Below are 15,392 nucleotides of genomic sequence, written 5' to 3'. Positions count from 1 at the left end.
GTTGTTGTGCGATTCGTGGCTGGCTGTATCCACGGATTTCGTAGGCAGGAGCAGAGGGGATCCCTTCTGAGAGCAAGTGCATGAAAAGTTTCACACATAAAAGTACATTGCGCCCTATAACATGTACATCATTCAACAATGCAATGTGAAGTCGTTGTCGTATCGCTGGCACGCTATCTAGATTTGCGTCACCAAGTACTGCAACATGGTTCGTCGGCTCGAGGCAAGTTGGCCATTGCACGCGGCAGAGGACGAGATCGTAAGTTTTACTTCCTCTTGCTCAACTTGTTGATTGATTCATTCACTCAACATTGGTCTACACGTCATATGTAGTCCGCACGCGTTGTCGTGGTGTATCACAGGACAGAGGAACGGGTATTTACGTACACACACTGTTGGATGAAGCTGAAGGGACAGTATGCATGGGACGACATGATCCGTTGATGAAAAACTTGTTGGACATCTGGTTTATCTAGTCGAATTTGAGACATTGCTGTACTAGACTTATTTACATGTTACGTGTGGATGATTTATGCTATTTTTTATCGAATTTCGATGAATATGGGCCGGTTTGCATGAGTTTCCTTCGGTTAGTTAAAATACGGAACGTGGCGTCCTCCCGCATCCAGCCAGCTGATTAGAATCATTTTCTGCAAATAACCAGAACCTTGGGCTTCATTCCGGTTGGGGTTGAGACGTCTCCAATCCGACACGCCCTTAATCTCGTCTTCATTCCAACTTAAACGCATTCGTGGTAGAGCATCACACTCACACAGCGATGAAGACAAGCTCCCCATACTGACAGCCAGCAGTGCCCAGATTAAGCTCTATAAATGAAATTAGCCCTCATTTATGCAATTCCCCATCACTTGCTCTATCTCGAGTTAGTGACACAGGAATATTTCCCTGTGCAGTCTTGTGCTAGCTGCCGTGTCTGCCAGGAATGGCCGACGGCGTCCTTCTGACAACCGCGCCGGCAGCGCTAACACTGGTGTTCTTGCTGTTCTTCGGCGCCGCGCACGGTCAGCTTCAGATGGGGTTCTACTCCGACTCCTGCCCCGGCGCCGAGGACATCGTCACCGCCGCCGTCCAGGAAGCCGCCGCCTCGGACGCCACCATCCTCCCCGCCCTCGTCCGCCTCCAGTTCCACGACTGCTTCGTCAGAGTGAGCGCAGATAGCCAGGCTGAATGGCCCATGCAGTTAGCCGTGTCGATGTCAGGGTAGCAGTGAGCGAGTGATTCAAGTGCGTGGCTGCTGCAGGGATGCGACGCGTCGGTGCTGATCACGAGCGCGGGCAACGCCGCGGAGGTGAACAACAACAAGCACCAGGGCCTCCGCGGCCTGGACGTGGTTGACCGCGCCAAGGCGGAGCTCGAGGAGCAGTGCCCCGGCGTCGTCTCCTGCGCCGACATCATCGCTCTCGCCTCACGCGACGCCATAGCCATGGTACGTACGTCATGTTAACACGAGGTGTTCGACTCGTGCCGCATGCACGCTGTGTTTGTCTGTAGTCTTGTCGGGAACTCGTGATGCGCGGTGCCACTGACGATCGAGATGCTGCTTGTCTTTGTCTGACGCGCGCCATAGCAGACCAACGGGCCGTCGTTCGAGGTGCCGACGGGGCGGCGCGACGGGCTGTCGTCGAACGTGCGCGACGCCGACGTGCTGCCGGACGTGAGCGACTCCATCCAGGTGCTCCGCTCCAAGTTCGCCGCCAGCGGCCTCAACGACCGCGACCTCGTTCTCCTCACAGGTACGTACATCGCTCACGTAGTGCGTACGCGCGCGCATGCACGTCACACGCTGACACGCGACGGCGTCCTCCGCCGCGACATGCAAATGCAGCGGCGCACACGATCGGCACGACGGCGTGCTTCTTCGTCAAGGATCGGCTGTACAGCTACCCACTGCCGGGCGGCCGCACGGGGTCGGACCCGTCGATCCCGGCGGCGTTCCTGTCGGAGCTCAAGGCCCGGTGCGCGCCCGGTGACTTCAACACGCGCGTACCGCTGGACCGCGGCAGCCAGGGCACGTTCGACGACTCCATCCTCCGCAACATCCGCGCGGGCCTCGTCCCCATCGCCTCCGACGCGGCGCTCGAGGCCAGCAACGCCACCGGCGCGCTCGTCGGCGCCTACCTCGGCGCGGCGTCTTCCAGCTTCTCGCAGGATTTTGTGGCCGCCATGATCAAGATGGGCACCATCGGCGCCATCACCGGCGACGCCGGGGAGATCAGAGACGAGTGTTCGGCGTTCAACACGAACTGATCGACACGTCATTCCTATAATTCATACGAATGATCGCATTCATATTACTGTAAATCTCTCGCGGAAACATGAATTCATTCAGATAAAATTAAGTAAATTGGCATGATTTCTCCTCTGTATGTGGTGGGATTTAGATTGCATTTTCATCGGATTGACGGACGAGTTGTTAACAACGTGTTTGATTTCTAGTGGCAAGAACATGCAGCAATTAATGCGCAATGCAAAGGAAACAAAAATCGCAGAAAAGATGAGAATGGGAGTACGTACTCCGGATTAAGTAGCGGCGTGTTGGTTTGAGCTGTCTATATTCGGCGCCGATTTAATGTTCTCAAGGAAAATATGGCGCCCATGCATGCATGTGATTGCACTGTGTACTCCAACTGTGTCATAATCATGCATCGCACAGTACTACAAAGTACAAACTTATCACAGGAACAGTGGTAAGAGTACCAAATGGCGGTGAGTGAGTGTATGGTTACTATTGACGTATCTGCCTTCATCAGTTAATCACCGCCGGAGGGTGCTGCCTCCAGCTAAAAATACTGAATAGATGCAGTGCCATCTGAAAACTTCATGAATTTATAGTTATTTTTATTGCAAAATAACTTCTGCATTACTCAAAACTTAGGAATTACAATCACATATTCCAAGACATCCCATGGATCAGAACCTAGCCATACAACAATTCGGCATTGAGATCTGCCAAAATTTGCATGGTGTATAGTTTATTATCCAAAGATCTGAATTTAACATTATAAAGTAAATCCCATGCATTACACATGTTCTTGTAAAACCAAAACTCATTGAAATCTTTCTTCATATGGACCCTTGCAATCGCTAGCCACCGGGTAGCATCCGTCGACGGGTGTTTCTCTTCCTTCAAGACCACATCATCGAAATCCTCACGGTGCACCGGAGCACTAGCCTCTTCATCATAGGTCGCCTTCTGCACACCCAGCCCAACCAGATGCATCGAAAGTCACGACGTAACAAAACCCTAGCACCTGATCCAGCCGTCGAGGGACCCCACAACTGATCGCCAAGGTCTGGCAGTGTCACAAAGGATGCCCCTTAATCAGTCCGAGCAAGAACTACCGTCGGGGAAGATCAGACGGGAGGAGATTGCTTGACGACAACTATGGGAGCACGAGGAGATAAGCTGGCAAGAGGGAACGACATGTGATTGTCGAGCTATAAATTTGTAGTATTATTTGATAGAGATGGCGAAGGGCCATCATGTGAGAATCTAATAAAGAGTGATGCTGATTGAACCAAACATAAATGGAAAATCCAACTGCATACGCAATGGATGGGCGCTCAAAACTCAAGTAGTGTATCGATCCAGTAAGCATTTTCTCCAAGCCACCCTCTATATAGTACTCCCTCCGTTTTTAAATATTTGTTTTTCTAGATATTTCAACAAATGACTACATACGAAGCAAAATGAGTGAATCTACACTCTAAAATATGTCTATATATATCCGTATGTAGTAGTTCATTTAAAATCTCTAAAAAGATAAATATTAAGGAACGGAGGGAGTAGCACAAACGAAATAACTGTGTTTAACTTTCACCAAAGTTAAGGCTGTAAATAGTGCAATTTCATGCATGGTACTCTAAACTTTTAGGTGGCCGTGATTCATCAAAAATTAACAAAAGCGTACAAAGATGTGGTGGACAACATAATGAGCGCATGCAACTACTGGTACCTCCATTGCCCGTGCGGAGCAAAAATTGAGTAACAACACTTGAGGCTCTGGAAAACTTTTTTAAGTTGTTTGTACTTTTTTTACATTTTACATACGTACATTTTGTTACTACGGCGCACGAGCAGGATTTGCGGCCGCAGTTTACTTGTGCACGTCACGTGGGCGTGTAGCACGTCCATCCAGTGGTGCACGCACACCGATGAGTGGGTGCATGCATGCGTTGCCGGCGGCCGCTGGCTGACGGCGCTAGAGGCTGCCCTGTCGGTGGCAAGTTGCGCGCTCCGGTGTGCTCACGGTCACGGGGCTCGGCATTTGCACACAACGCGACACGGCCGGCGTCACGGGCGGGAGGGATCGGCTGGCGATAGAACGGCTACCAAGTTCAAAACTTCAAGGGCGTGTTTGGTTGTATGCAGCGATTTTACCTGCATTATATGTGTTCTTTTACGAGTCTGTCTGAAATAAAACAGCCTAAAAATCAGCATCTACACATAATTTGGTTGTTCGTATCTAGGTTGGCTGCATTAGAGAATCAATATTGACCCGCTGTTCGGTTGGCCGCGTTGCAGTAGGCACACAAATCACACACCGTTTGGTTGCATAAGGTGTTGTCACCACTTCTCATTAGTGATGATCTTACCACATATATAATCTAAACATAGTTTCAATCCTGGCTAGAAAACAAATCGCAATTGATCCTAAGTACTAACAAATGACAGTACAGATTATTAAGACTCATATGGCTGAATAGAGGAAAATTCATCGACGCTAACTAGGTGGAAGTTTATCCTCTTCCTCTTCTTCTTCCGCTGTTGTTTCTTCTTCTTCTAGCGCCCGCAGCTCGCCTTTGTGGACCGCGGCCCAGTGCTACCTGACACGCACTTTGTCAGTTTTTTTTCATTTGACTGTTAGGTCATTGACAAGTTGACCAATTGACATTTGTAAAAAAAGTTTGTACATTTAGAAAATGTTCACTTATTTTAAAGAGTTCACGATTTTGATTTTGAATAAAGTTCATGAATTCATAAAAAATATTATCATTTTAAAAAAACTCAAGATTTTAAATTTGAAAAAGCTGTGAATTTAGAAAAGTTCATGAAATCGAATGAAGTTCGCTCATTTGAAAAATATAAGTTTACTAATTCGAAAAAGTTCATGAATTTTGAAAAATGTTCGCGCATCTGAAACAAAGTTCACTAATATGAGAAAAAAATGTGGATTTGATAAAAATGTTCATGAATTTGATAAAGTTCATAAAGTTGAAAAAAGTTCATGATTTGAAGAAAAAAAAACACAAAAAGGAAAAACCTCTAAGGAAAACCGGCCAAACAAACACATTGAACCAACATGAAAAAACGGCTGAAAGCTACTACTCTCTCTATTCCAAAATATAATGCGCCCACGCTTCCTGAGGTTCAGCTTTGACCATAAATTTAACCAACGAGACCAACTGCGGCGGGAGAAAAAAATTATATAATTGGAAACTTCTTTCGAATACGAATTCACTGATATAATTTTTGCTCCCGCCGCAATCGGTCTTGATAGTTAAATTTATGGTCAAAGTTGAACCACAGGATAAAGAAAACACTACATTGTGGAATGGAGGGAGTACTCCGTCCGTTCCAAAATAGTATAAAGTTAGAAGGAATAGAAGCTTCCTAAAACAAGATGTAAAAACCAATTCGGCAGCCAGATATCCGCTCGAGCTTCGCGTTCGCGCGTAACGCTTTGTATGGGCCAGTCCATATATAATCTATGGAATGGGGGTGTGCGCTCTGTACCATTATAAAATCACTAATTTAAGAGTACTCATCGCAAAGATCATTTCACCTTCTCAGATTGTGGGGCGTTGTATGTGCGTTACTTGTCGTAACCTGAGAGTTTTCTCATTTTTAGTAGATCCGTTTATTCAAAATCTTTTATCTGTTAAACTGTGTGTCCGAATCTCGAACCGTTTTTACCATTGGATTTCTCGCATCGAGATCTTTAAAACTAGATTCATGTTGATAGGTTTTAACAAAAAAATCCATGAAAAAACCCGAATCAAAAGCATGTCTTCTTGTTTCCAGAAGAAGCACGACCGTGCCTCTCGCGAAATCACAACAATCATAAGCAAAACCGTGCCTCTCAAGAAAGAAAGAAAAACAGAAAACATGTTTTTTCCTTTCCGAAAGAGACACGGCCGTGCCTCTCGCGAAATCACAACCGTGTCTCTTGCGGAAGCAAAACCGTGCCTCTCGTGAAAGGAAAAAAAACAGATATGCATTTTTTTTATTTTCGAAAGGCACGACTGTGCCTCTCGCGAAAGCAAAATCGTACCTCTCGCGAAAGAAAAAACCCAGAAAACATGTTTTTTCGTTTTCAAGAGGCATGGTCGTGCTTCTCGAGGAAGCAAAAAGAAAAAAGAAAATGCGTTTTTTCACGCAAATTTTTTTTCATTTTTTTACCCAAAAGCTAAGAAAGACCGATGAAAAAACAAAACATCGAAAAAAACTAGAACAAAAACCGTTTAAAAACCGAAAACGCATGCAGAAAATCAAAAATAACAAAATGCGAATGGAGCGCTCAGAGCGCGACACATGGCGGGGCGACTGAAAGCGCACCAAGTGACGTTGATGGTTGCGAGGCTCCGGAATGAGCGCTCGTCAACTAGTTGCTCCCGTACCATTTTAACGGACACCGAAGGCACCAACTAGAAAATGCGAAAAATTTACCATGCGATCGCTAGGGATAGCCTCGTATGCGAGGCCCAATGGGAAGGAGAGAGGCCAGTATTTTTTTCTAGTTATATATACCCCTATATAGTATGTGAATAACTTTGAAAGATGATCGTTATATGAAGCTAATCCGACGATGCAGAAATGGCAAATCCGAGCACTGCTAGCCGTTGGATATCATCTATATTCCACCAGATTTTGCCACATGTACAATCTAGAAAACTTCATGGTTAAACTTAAGCATAATGCACAAACCTCAAACACACAAGCATTTCTCCTTTGTTCTAGAATCTTTGTATCATAGTTGCTCAATTTTTTTCTAGATGAATTGCCATTATTTGTTTTTACTTTATGCTTTACAACGCACAATTTCATGAATCTTAAAATAGATTAGCTTTTCTATATAATTAATTGACTTTGAATGAGATGAACTATAAGAATTAAACGAACATCTACATCATCATATATGACTCAAAACTTACATGCTATAGTGTGGTATTTATTCATATTTTGTTGCCAAATCCCATACGTGCAATGCAAGTGTACCTTACTAGTTGGTAGTGGTTTCTTAAGCAGCTTCTTCCGTTTTGTGTCAGGGTGATATTTTCTAGTCTTTCTTCCCATTTTATTCCACCAGCTTTCCACTTGTTGTTCCTTTTCCATTTTATTTATTTCCTCTTCCTTTTATATTTTTCTTTCTTTTGAAAATGTTCATGAGTATTTTTTAGATGTTCAAGATTTTCGGATAAAATGATCACCTATTATGACAAAAACCTCATGCATTCAAAAAAAATACTCAAAATATTTACTTATTTAAAAAATAGTTTACATTTAAGAAACCATAATTGCAGAAAAATCATAATTATTCCAGAATGTAACTTTTTCTATATAATGTTCACAAATTTCTAAAATTACAATTTTTATAAATTGTTCGCATAATGTTCAGAAATTTTTTAAAAGTTCACACATGTGGATAAAAATATCCACTAAATTTCAAAATGTTCACATGACCTTTCTAAAAAATGACTGTGCAACTCTATATAGTGAATGGAGTAAATGGAGAAGAATATTAAAACTCAAAAGATTACAGTGCTCGATAACAGAAACAATGACAAGCGCCTAACATATGAGAGACCTTGATGGCGCACATGGCGCGCCATGGGCATGTCATTTGGGTTCGACCGTTTCTTCTAGATTGAGTGTTTTTTCTTGGTTTGCTCTTGTTTCTGTGCCGGTTTTTGAAAATGGAACAACTATGTTTAACATTTGAACAAACATTTATGTACATATTTTGAACAAACATTTGTAGAGAAATGGCAAATGAAACTACCATGGAACGTGCAATACAAAGTGTCATTTTGCACCTACAATAAAGCTGTCATGACCTACTCAATGAAATTACCATGACCCTTGATGTTTTTGGCCATAGCAAATTATGATTTTGATGCCATGGAAACTTATCTTCATTTCTTCAAAAGCATGGCATTTTTGTAAAAGTAACATGGCATTTTTTAAGAACATGGCAAAATTATTAATAACATCATGACATTTTTTATTATTAACATGTATTTTTTATTATTAAAATATCAGCATTTTTATCTATAGCACGCCAAATTTATTTTTAATGGCATGCCAATTTTGTTTTTGATTCATGGCAAATTTTTGCTTTTTGTGTTTTTTTTACACCAAGAGATACACAGCATGGTGATTTTAGTTTTTGCATCATGGCATTTTATTACTTAAGAGCGTGGTACTTTTACAATTAAGAGCATGGCATTTTATTATCTATAGCATGGTAAATATATTTTTAAATGCATAGAAATTTTAATTTTTGAATCATGACACTTTAGTTTGTGTGTTTTTGGTTTTGACAAAGAAAACACACATCATGGCAATTTTAATATTTGCATCATGGCATTATTTTTAATGTTATGGAATTTTTATTGTGGAAAATATGAGAATTTTGTTATCTTATACACGACAAATTTACTCTAAATTTTCTTAATAACAAAGAATTTTTTGCCATATCTTGAAACTGTTTGTTTTTAGCCCGTGGGAAAAATAAGAGAGAAGTGTTCCGAAACCATGGCAATTTTTTAATAAATTTCTATGGCATTTTTGTAAAAATAACACGACAGTTTTAGTAAGATCATGGCATTTTTATTATTGTGAGCATGGCAATTTAATTAATAAGATCGTGACATTTTTTATTGTTAAGAGCATGTCATTTTTAGTATTAAAGATCATGGCATTTTTTTCTATAGCATGGTAAATTTATTTTTAATGGCATGGCAATTTTAATTTCTGAATCATGGCTATTTTTGTGATTTTTTTTGACAATGAGAAATACAAAGTAGGACAATTTTAATATTTATATCATGCCAATTTTATTATCTAAGAGCATAGGTTTTTTTCCTATTAAGAACATGGCATTTTCCTATATGTGGCATGGTAAATCTATTTTTTCAATGCATAGCAATTATAATTTTCTAATCACGGCAATTTTATTTTGTGTGTTTTTTGTTTTGACAAAGAAAATACACACCATGATAATTTTAATATTTGTATCATGGTATTCACTGAGAAAAGCGCTCCGATAATGCGGTCCTAATCCCCGCCAAAAAAAAGATAATGCGGTCCTAAAAACACGGGTCGTAGGAGAAAGAACATCCCCGACGCGCCTTGTCAAATTGATCAGGACTAAACAAACCCACACGCTCCTGTGGCGAGGATCGTTTCGTTTTCTCCGTCGATCAAAGCTGGTATCGTCTTCAAAACCAGCAGTCGCTAAAAACTTATATCGTCGTCAATACCAGCAGCTTGAGCTTTTGACAACCGTACGTGTCCATGCATGCCATGCACGGGCACGTGACTCCGGAAGTCGAATTTACCAAAACCACGCGCCGTAGCTAATCCGCAACCGTTCAGGTCGTCCTTCGTGCGCGCTCCTTCAAGTGGCCGCGCTGCGGCATGCACCGACCGTGGCTGCCAAGACTGGCCGCGGCGGTCGACGGTGACGAGACGAGACCGGGCTGGTTGAGCTCATGTATTAAATATTTGGTAAAAGTCTATTTCTCATCCCTAAATTATTGACTTGACTCACTTTTCTCTCTGAAAGACTAGCTAGGAGCTCCTAGAACTTGGTCTATGTTGATTAAACGAATTGGTAAACAAATTTCAACTCAGAGAAGACACGTCTGGAATAAACACCGACCGAGTAGTAAGAGCGAGCTAGCTCTGGTCGCATACATATATATCAGGGTTCAGACACAGGCTTAATTTTTTTTCTTTAGGTGCCCCTGCGTCCATATACGACAACATGCACGCATATACACTCATCCTCATGAATGTATATACACACATTTTATCTTTATGAGCATCTTCAAAAGACTGAGCTTATCTTTTTATATTAACAACATCGTCACAAACATCTCATAGTTAACGGACATGCCATGTCACTGAAAGAGTTGCACCAACAACAAATAACTGCACTTAGTAAGGTCTGCATGCATCTAATTTCTAGCATGTGCAAGAAAGATGCACTCGATACTCTCTGTCAGTTCTGAGTACTTTTCTCTACATGTTTTGACACTAAACCAACAGACCGGTTGATAGTGGCTGGCAACAACAAAGTACGTTAATTGCCGAAGGGAAATCCATAGCACATATGGAAAAATTGCCACGAACTTAAATTTAATAGCATGGACATCCGATCACGGTAAGAAACACATACTCTGGTAATGATCGCGGGAAATATCTGTTGCATCGGTGCTTGTGGTGCTACTGGTGCACCAGACCTCCGTAGCACATTTTAAAATGTTCTAAAAATGTGAAAACAATTGAGCACATTCACACAACATTAATGTTTGCTGTCACAAAAATGATAAATCTAACACTGAATAATATGTAATGTAAGTTGGGCTTTAGACTTGGCCCATTACTACATTGATGTCAAATTTATCATTTTTATATATTGAGAAATGTTTCAAATTTTGATTTGAAATTTTACGACAACAAACGTTGATGCTGTGTGAATGTGCTTTTTTTTACATTTTTTTGAACAATTTAAAATGTGCTAGGAGTCGTTCCCGTGGCATGCATACGAAGTCGTCCACATCACTAGCAACCATGACAAAATGGGGTGAATAGTGCAGACAAGGTAGAATGATGCATCTACTATATACGAATCTATACGGTTGTACTACGCGAGATGGTAAAAGAGGAAGGCACGCATGCCATATCCTTTTTCCTGTCTTGAACTTAATTGGTACTGGTAGAATTCGAACAAAAAAAAAGTCTGAAACATGTGAGTCGGCGTGTTTGACCACATGCATGCTACGTTTTCACCTACGGCCAGGTATTCGATTTCACGTTTGAACAATTGAACGGCGCTCGGAAGAACTTTTAATCCTAGGTTGGTGAGGCAAGCATTATTACATGGACTCGGTGCAAGCCGACACGTACGGTAAACCCAAAGTCGGTGTAAAGAATTTTTCATAAATTTCGGCGTCAAGTCTGTTGTTCAGAAGTCTTCTCTTCGCGGGGTCGGTACAGCTAGAAAACCTGTTATTTTCGTGTAGCTGTGGCTGTGGGCGTGAACCAGCTCTGCACGTTCGTGCCGGCAACCTACGTTCGTCCATACGCTGATGTGCGGCATTAAAACAACGAAACTTCTTCATTCCTGCCACCAGCGGCAACAAATGAGTTTTAGCTAGATATTGACCGGTAAACCTTTGACCGCTATTTTGGATATCTACAGCTCAGCAAACAAATTTAAACATATTTCACTATTTTAAAGGTTATCAAACCGTTTTAATAATACTCAAATTCTTCGCAGAAAATAATACTAAAATTAGTAGCGTGAACTTTCTGTTGCGCCGGCATCTTCTAGTTCTTGCCCTGATGGCAACAGGAAAGTCTATAACTTGATCTAGCAAGCCTCCGTGGCTCACTGGATACGGGTTATGACGATGGAAGGTTGTCTCCGGGGGTCTAGCTACATATGCATGCATGCGTCGCGGGCAACTTGCTCGGCGCGCTACATGCCCGTTGTGTGACATGGAGGAGGAAGATGACTTCAACGCGTTAATAACATGCAGTAATGCAGCACGTCTCTGGGGCTATGGCAAAAGTATGGCTGATATCCAGAAAAGAACTGATCATTAACACCGGAGAGGAATGGTTATTACATCTTCTACCATGTACTCCCTCCGTTCGGGTTTATTGAGCCCCGGATGAAGGGAGGCAGGGAGCGTGCCCGCTCCTATTAGAGCATCTACAACCGGACCCCTTAAATCCGTCTCAAACGCCCGGGCAGGCTGTCCGGTCATGATTTTTTGACTCAGACAGGCCTCTCAAATGGCCCTCAAACGACCAGGCTAACCGGTACCCTTCATATCTAGCCCAAATATGGGTCGCATATGGGGCCGCCCGGGCACACCCGCCACGTCGGTCCCGGCTCATGCTGGCCCACCCGACCCCACTTACATTCGTCCCCATCCTCTCGTCGAAGCAAACCCTAGTCATTCCACTTCACTCCCCTCCACTCCCCTCTATCGCCCGAGCTCATCTCCGGCGGTTTGCGACCTTCTCCGCCATGGCAGGCAGCGGATCGGACTTCGACCAGTCCGGATCCGTCGACTGGGGTATCGTCCCGTGTGGGTTGGAGGTGGCAATGACAGTCCGCATTGCACTCCGCCGCTCTCGGGAGGACAGCGCCCGGCCGACGGACGGATCCGTCTGCCGCGACACCATAGCATCGGCTCACTGGGCGCTTGGGTCCTTTGGTGCTGGATCCTCGCGGTCCTAGCCGGAACACCTCTCCTTCTCCCTCACCGGTCGGGCAGAGTATGAGTCCCACCGGGAACGGGCGGCCCAGCGTGGGAAGGAGAGGATAAGGGGCGTTGAGGCCCGTATCGCGGCGGAAATGGCGGCGGCGCGGGCGGCCGCAGAGGAGGAAGCCATCTGCGCCCGTATTGTGAGGAAACGACAGCGGAGGAACACGCGCGCCCTTGTCCGTGAGTAGAATCGGGCAGTCCATGCCATGGCCGGACTGCCATCGAAGGAGGAGAAAGAGGACAACGACAACGAGGACAGCTCCGGCGACGAGCAGATCCGGCTCGATCCATACTACGTCTTTGACCGGTACTTCCGCGAGAAGGACAACAAGGGCGCCGGGAAGGGCAAGGGCAGCCGTGGATGAACTCCACCATAGCTAAACATGCCAAATTTTGGTAGTCCGATGGCATGTTTAGTGTAGTGTGATGGAGTAGTCGGACGATGCGTGTGCGTCGACGTAGTTGCATGAATTTGTATGGATTTGAGATATGGTAATTGAGGTGTCCGGATGTGGATTGAATTTTTCGAGGAGCGCGCGTCCGGTCAGTGGACGCGTCCGGGCGCGTCCGTGGGCGTGTGAGGGGCCGGATTTGCCAAGTCCGGCTGTAGATGCTCTTAGGCCCCTTCATCGATATATTGTTCGTCTTCTGAAGCGTACTACTAATTTTCATTGAGGCTACTTATAGTGGAGAGTACCATATACTAGCATCATGCACATGATACTAGTGTATGTATGATATTACCTTCATAGCCCATAGTATCATAGAGATCATATTTATTGTTATGCATGACACAAAGTAGTATAGCATTTAACATAATACTATATCTACCTATGTTCCTCTAACCTCCTCTCTCTTTTTTAATTATCTGCCACATCAACATATTTGTTATTTCCGAATGCATGATACCGTTTAAGATACCATCACTATGGCCAGCCTGAAGGACTAGTACTCCTCTTAGCACAACGCCACGGCTAGCCAGGCAATGCATGCACTTCTAGTCCTTCGATTGGCGCATCCATGCACCATGCAGCATCCAAGGCCGGGAGAAAGTAGCAGCATCACTGTGCGCGTGAGCTGGCGCCGGCTTCCAAAGCATCATAGCAAGTACAATAGCAGGTTTATAGCCCGCTTACATGCCAATTTTTTCTATGTGAAGAAGAGAGAGATGAAAAAATGAGAGGAGTGGGCTTGATGCAAGTGCCTAGCTATATGCGGATTCCTAGGTCGATACAATAAATATGAAGAAAGAGATGGAGAGAAGATGAGAAAAGGTAGCATTCTTATAGCCAGTATAGCTAACCTTATTGTATGAGTGGCTATAAGTGGTGGCTCTATATGACATGGCAACCTCATATAGCCAGCATTTTGCTATACTATTAACCATGCTCTCATGAAATTAAATGGCTGCATTTTCAGGGAATTAATCATCTTGCCTTGGTACCTATGATTTGGTCAGAGGCCTAATAAACTTGGACGGAGGTAGTACCCGTCTGATGTGCGAGAGATGATTAGTATGCTCATATTAAGAATCTGGCACCTCCACAATGAATTGACTCATGGTAAGGATACCTCCCCCCACCCCCACCCCCACCCAGCGGGAAGCACGGAAAATTTTCTTGTGCAGTTACCTCAGCTCTATCCGTTTGACTACGAAGTAGATTATCAGAGAAGAGGCTCCAACATATGTCTGTCCAGGCTCAGCAGGGTAAGGACCGGCATCCGGATCCTCCTTGGGTGTCGTCACTAGCGAATTGGCTTGCTTTGTCGGTCGATGGATCATTTTCCCCAGAGTAAGGATCGGTTGGTGCATGAATGATCCTCCGAGATCATGGAGGTGTTGTTATTTTTGCAGCATGTTAGTTGTTGTTCTTCTGCAATAATGCACTTGAAGCTGAGATAAAGGCACTCATGATTGGAATGTCACTTGCCCTCCAATGGTCGTCCCTTCCGATTCTAGTGCAATTTGATTTGGTGGGTGCCCTCTCTGCAATGAAGGATGCTTTTCTCGACAAATTGCCATACGGTCAACTGGATAAGGAAATCAAGCATTTTATGCTAGATAGGGAGTTTAAACATGCCAATGTCACTAGATCTCAAAACAGGGTTTCATGTTGTCTCCTTAATTATGCTTGTAAGACACGTAGCACCGCCTGTTGGTTGCAATGTGGCCCCCTTTCATTCATAATCTTGTGTTAGCAGATTGCAGCCCTGATTCTATGGAATAAAAATCCCTTTTACTCGCAAAAAGACAAATTAGTAGCATGTTTTTCCTTGACACGGCACCCTTTTCCATAAGAGCATGTAAACCGTTATATGTCCCCACAAAAAGAGTAGCATACTATATGTGATCTTATAGATCAATGAGACAACCACCTAGAGGCTTGAAAGACAAAGATATATGTTAGCAAATATGCTAATAGAACATTGCAAAAAGTAGACTTAGCGTGTCTACCACAAGCTCGAACTACCTGTTGCATGCCTTGTGGCATGCATTCGTAGGAGTTTTACACTAGAAAATGACCGGTGTAATAATCCCATTTGGTCCGGGTTGTGTTTCGTAGGCCTGCTTTCTTTCTTTTCTTTTCCATTTTGTCCATGCTGTCACGCCTTGTACCTTTATAAAAAATATCCCCATCGATGAATTTACCAGCTTTCTTTCGACGATAGAAAATAGGGCGATGCTAGCCGCCGGCGCACCGGCCGAAACGTTCGGCCGGTCCAGCCCTAGCCGTTCGATGCGAGGCGTGCGCGGTTGGATCTGGAGCAAAAAAAAAAAAAACTCGCCCCCAGCTTCTTCCTCGGCACGATCCCCTCGCTTGGGCTGCGCCGCGCCGCGTCTTCTATCCCTCGCCGCCCGT

General features: G+C 44.0%; 1 protein-coding gene across 2 annotated transcripts; it reads left to right on the top strand.

Moving 5' to 3' along the window:
• The first annotated feature begins 780 nt into the window (after window positions 1–780).
• LOC123185674 (peroxidase 43) lies at window positions 781–2,383 on the top strand. Of its 2 annotated transcripts, none has more exons than XM_044597516.1 (4): window positions 781–1,165; window positions 1,262–1,447; window positions 1,589–1,754; window positions 1,847–2,383. In XM_044597516.1, the coding sequence occupies exons 1-4, from the start codon at window positions 944–946 to the stop codon at window positions 2,266–2,268; spliced, it is 996 nt and encodes a 331-aa protein (XP_044453451.1). In that variant the 5' UTR covers window positions 781–943; the 3' UTR covers window positions 2,269–2,383. The 2 variants fall into 2 exon arrangements, with proteins under 2 accessions (XP_044453451.1, XP_044453452.1); XM_044597517.1 differs by having other exon boundaries at window positions 786–1,165; window positions 1,592–1,754.
• The last annotated feature ends 13,009 nt before the right edge of the window (window positions 2,384–15,392 follow it).

This window comes from Triticum aestivum, chromosome 2A (assembly GCF_018294505.1).
Source record: "Triticum aestivum cultivar Chinese Spring chromosome 2A, IWGSC CS RefSeq v2.1, whole genome shotgun sequence".
NCBI lineage: Eukaryota > Viridiplantae > Streptophyta > Magnoliopsida > Poales > Poaceae > Triticum > Triticum aestivum.
Note: the sequence above shows the minus strand (reverse complement) of the source record. Positions and strands in the feature narration are given on the sequence as shown.

What these genes read in the sequence shown, in the direction of transcription:
- LOC123185674 (XM_044597516.1), top strand. Translation starts at nt 944, where the DNA reads ATGGCCGACGGCGTCCTTCTGACAACCGCGCCGGCAGCGCTAACACTG. An exon ending in TCCACGACTGCTTCGTCAGA is followed by an intron (nt 1,166 to 1,261) that starts GTGAGCGCAGAT and finishes TGGCTGCTGCAG; the next exon opens with GGATGCGACGCGTCGGTGCT. An exon ending in CACGCGACGCCATAGCCATG is followed by an intron (nt 1,448 to 1,588) that starts GTACGTACGTCA and finishes CGCGCGCCATAG; the next exon opens with CAGACCAACGGGCCGTCGTT.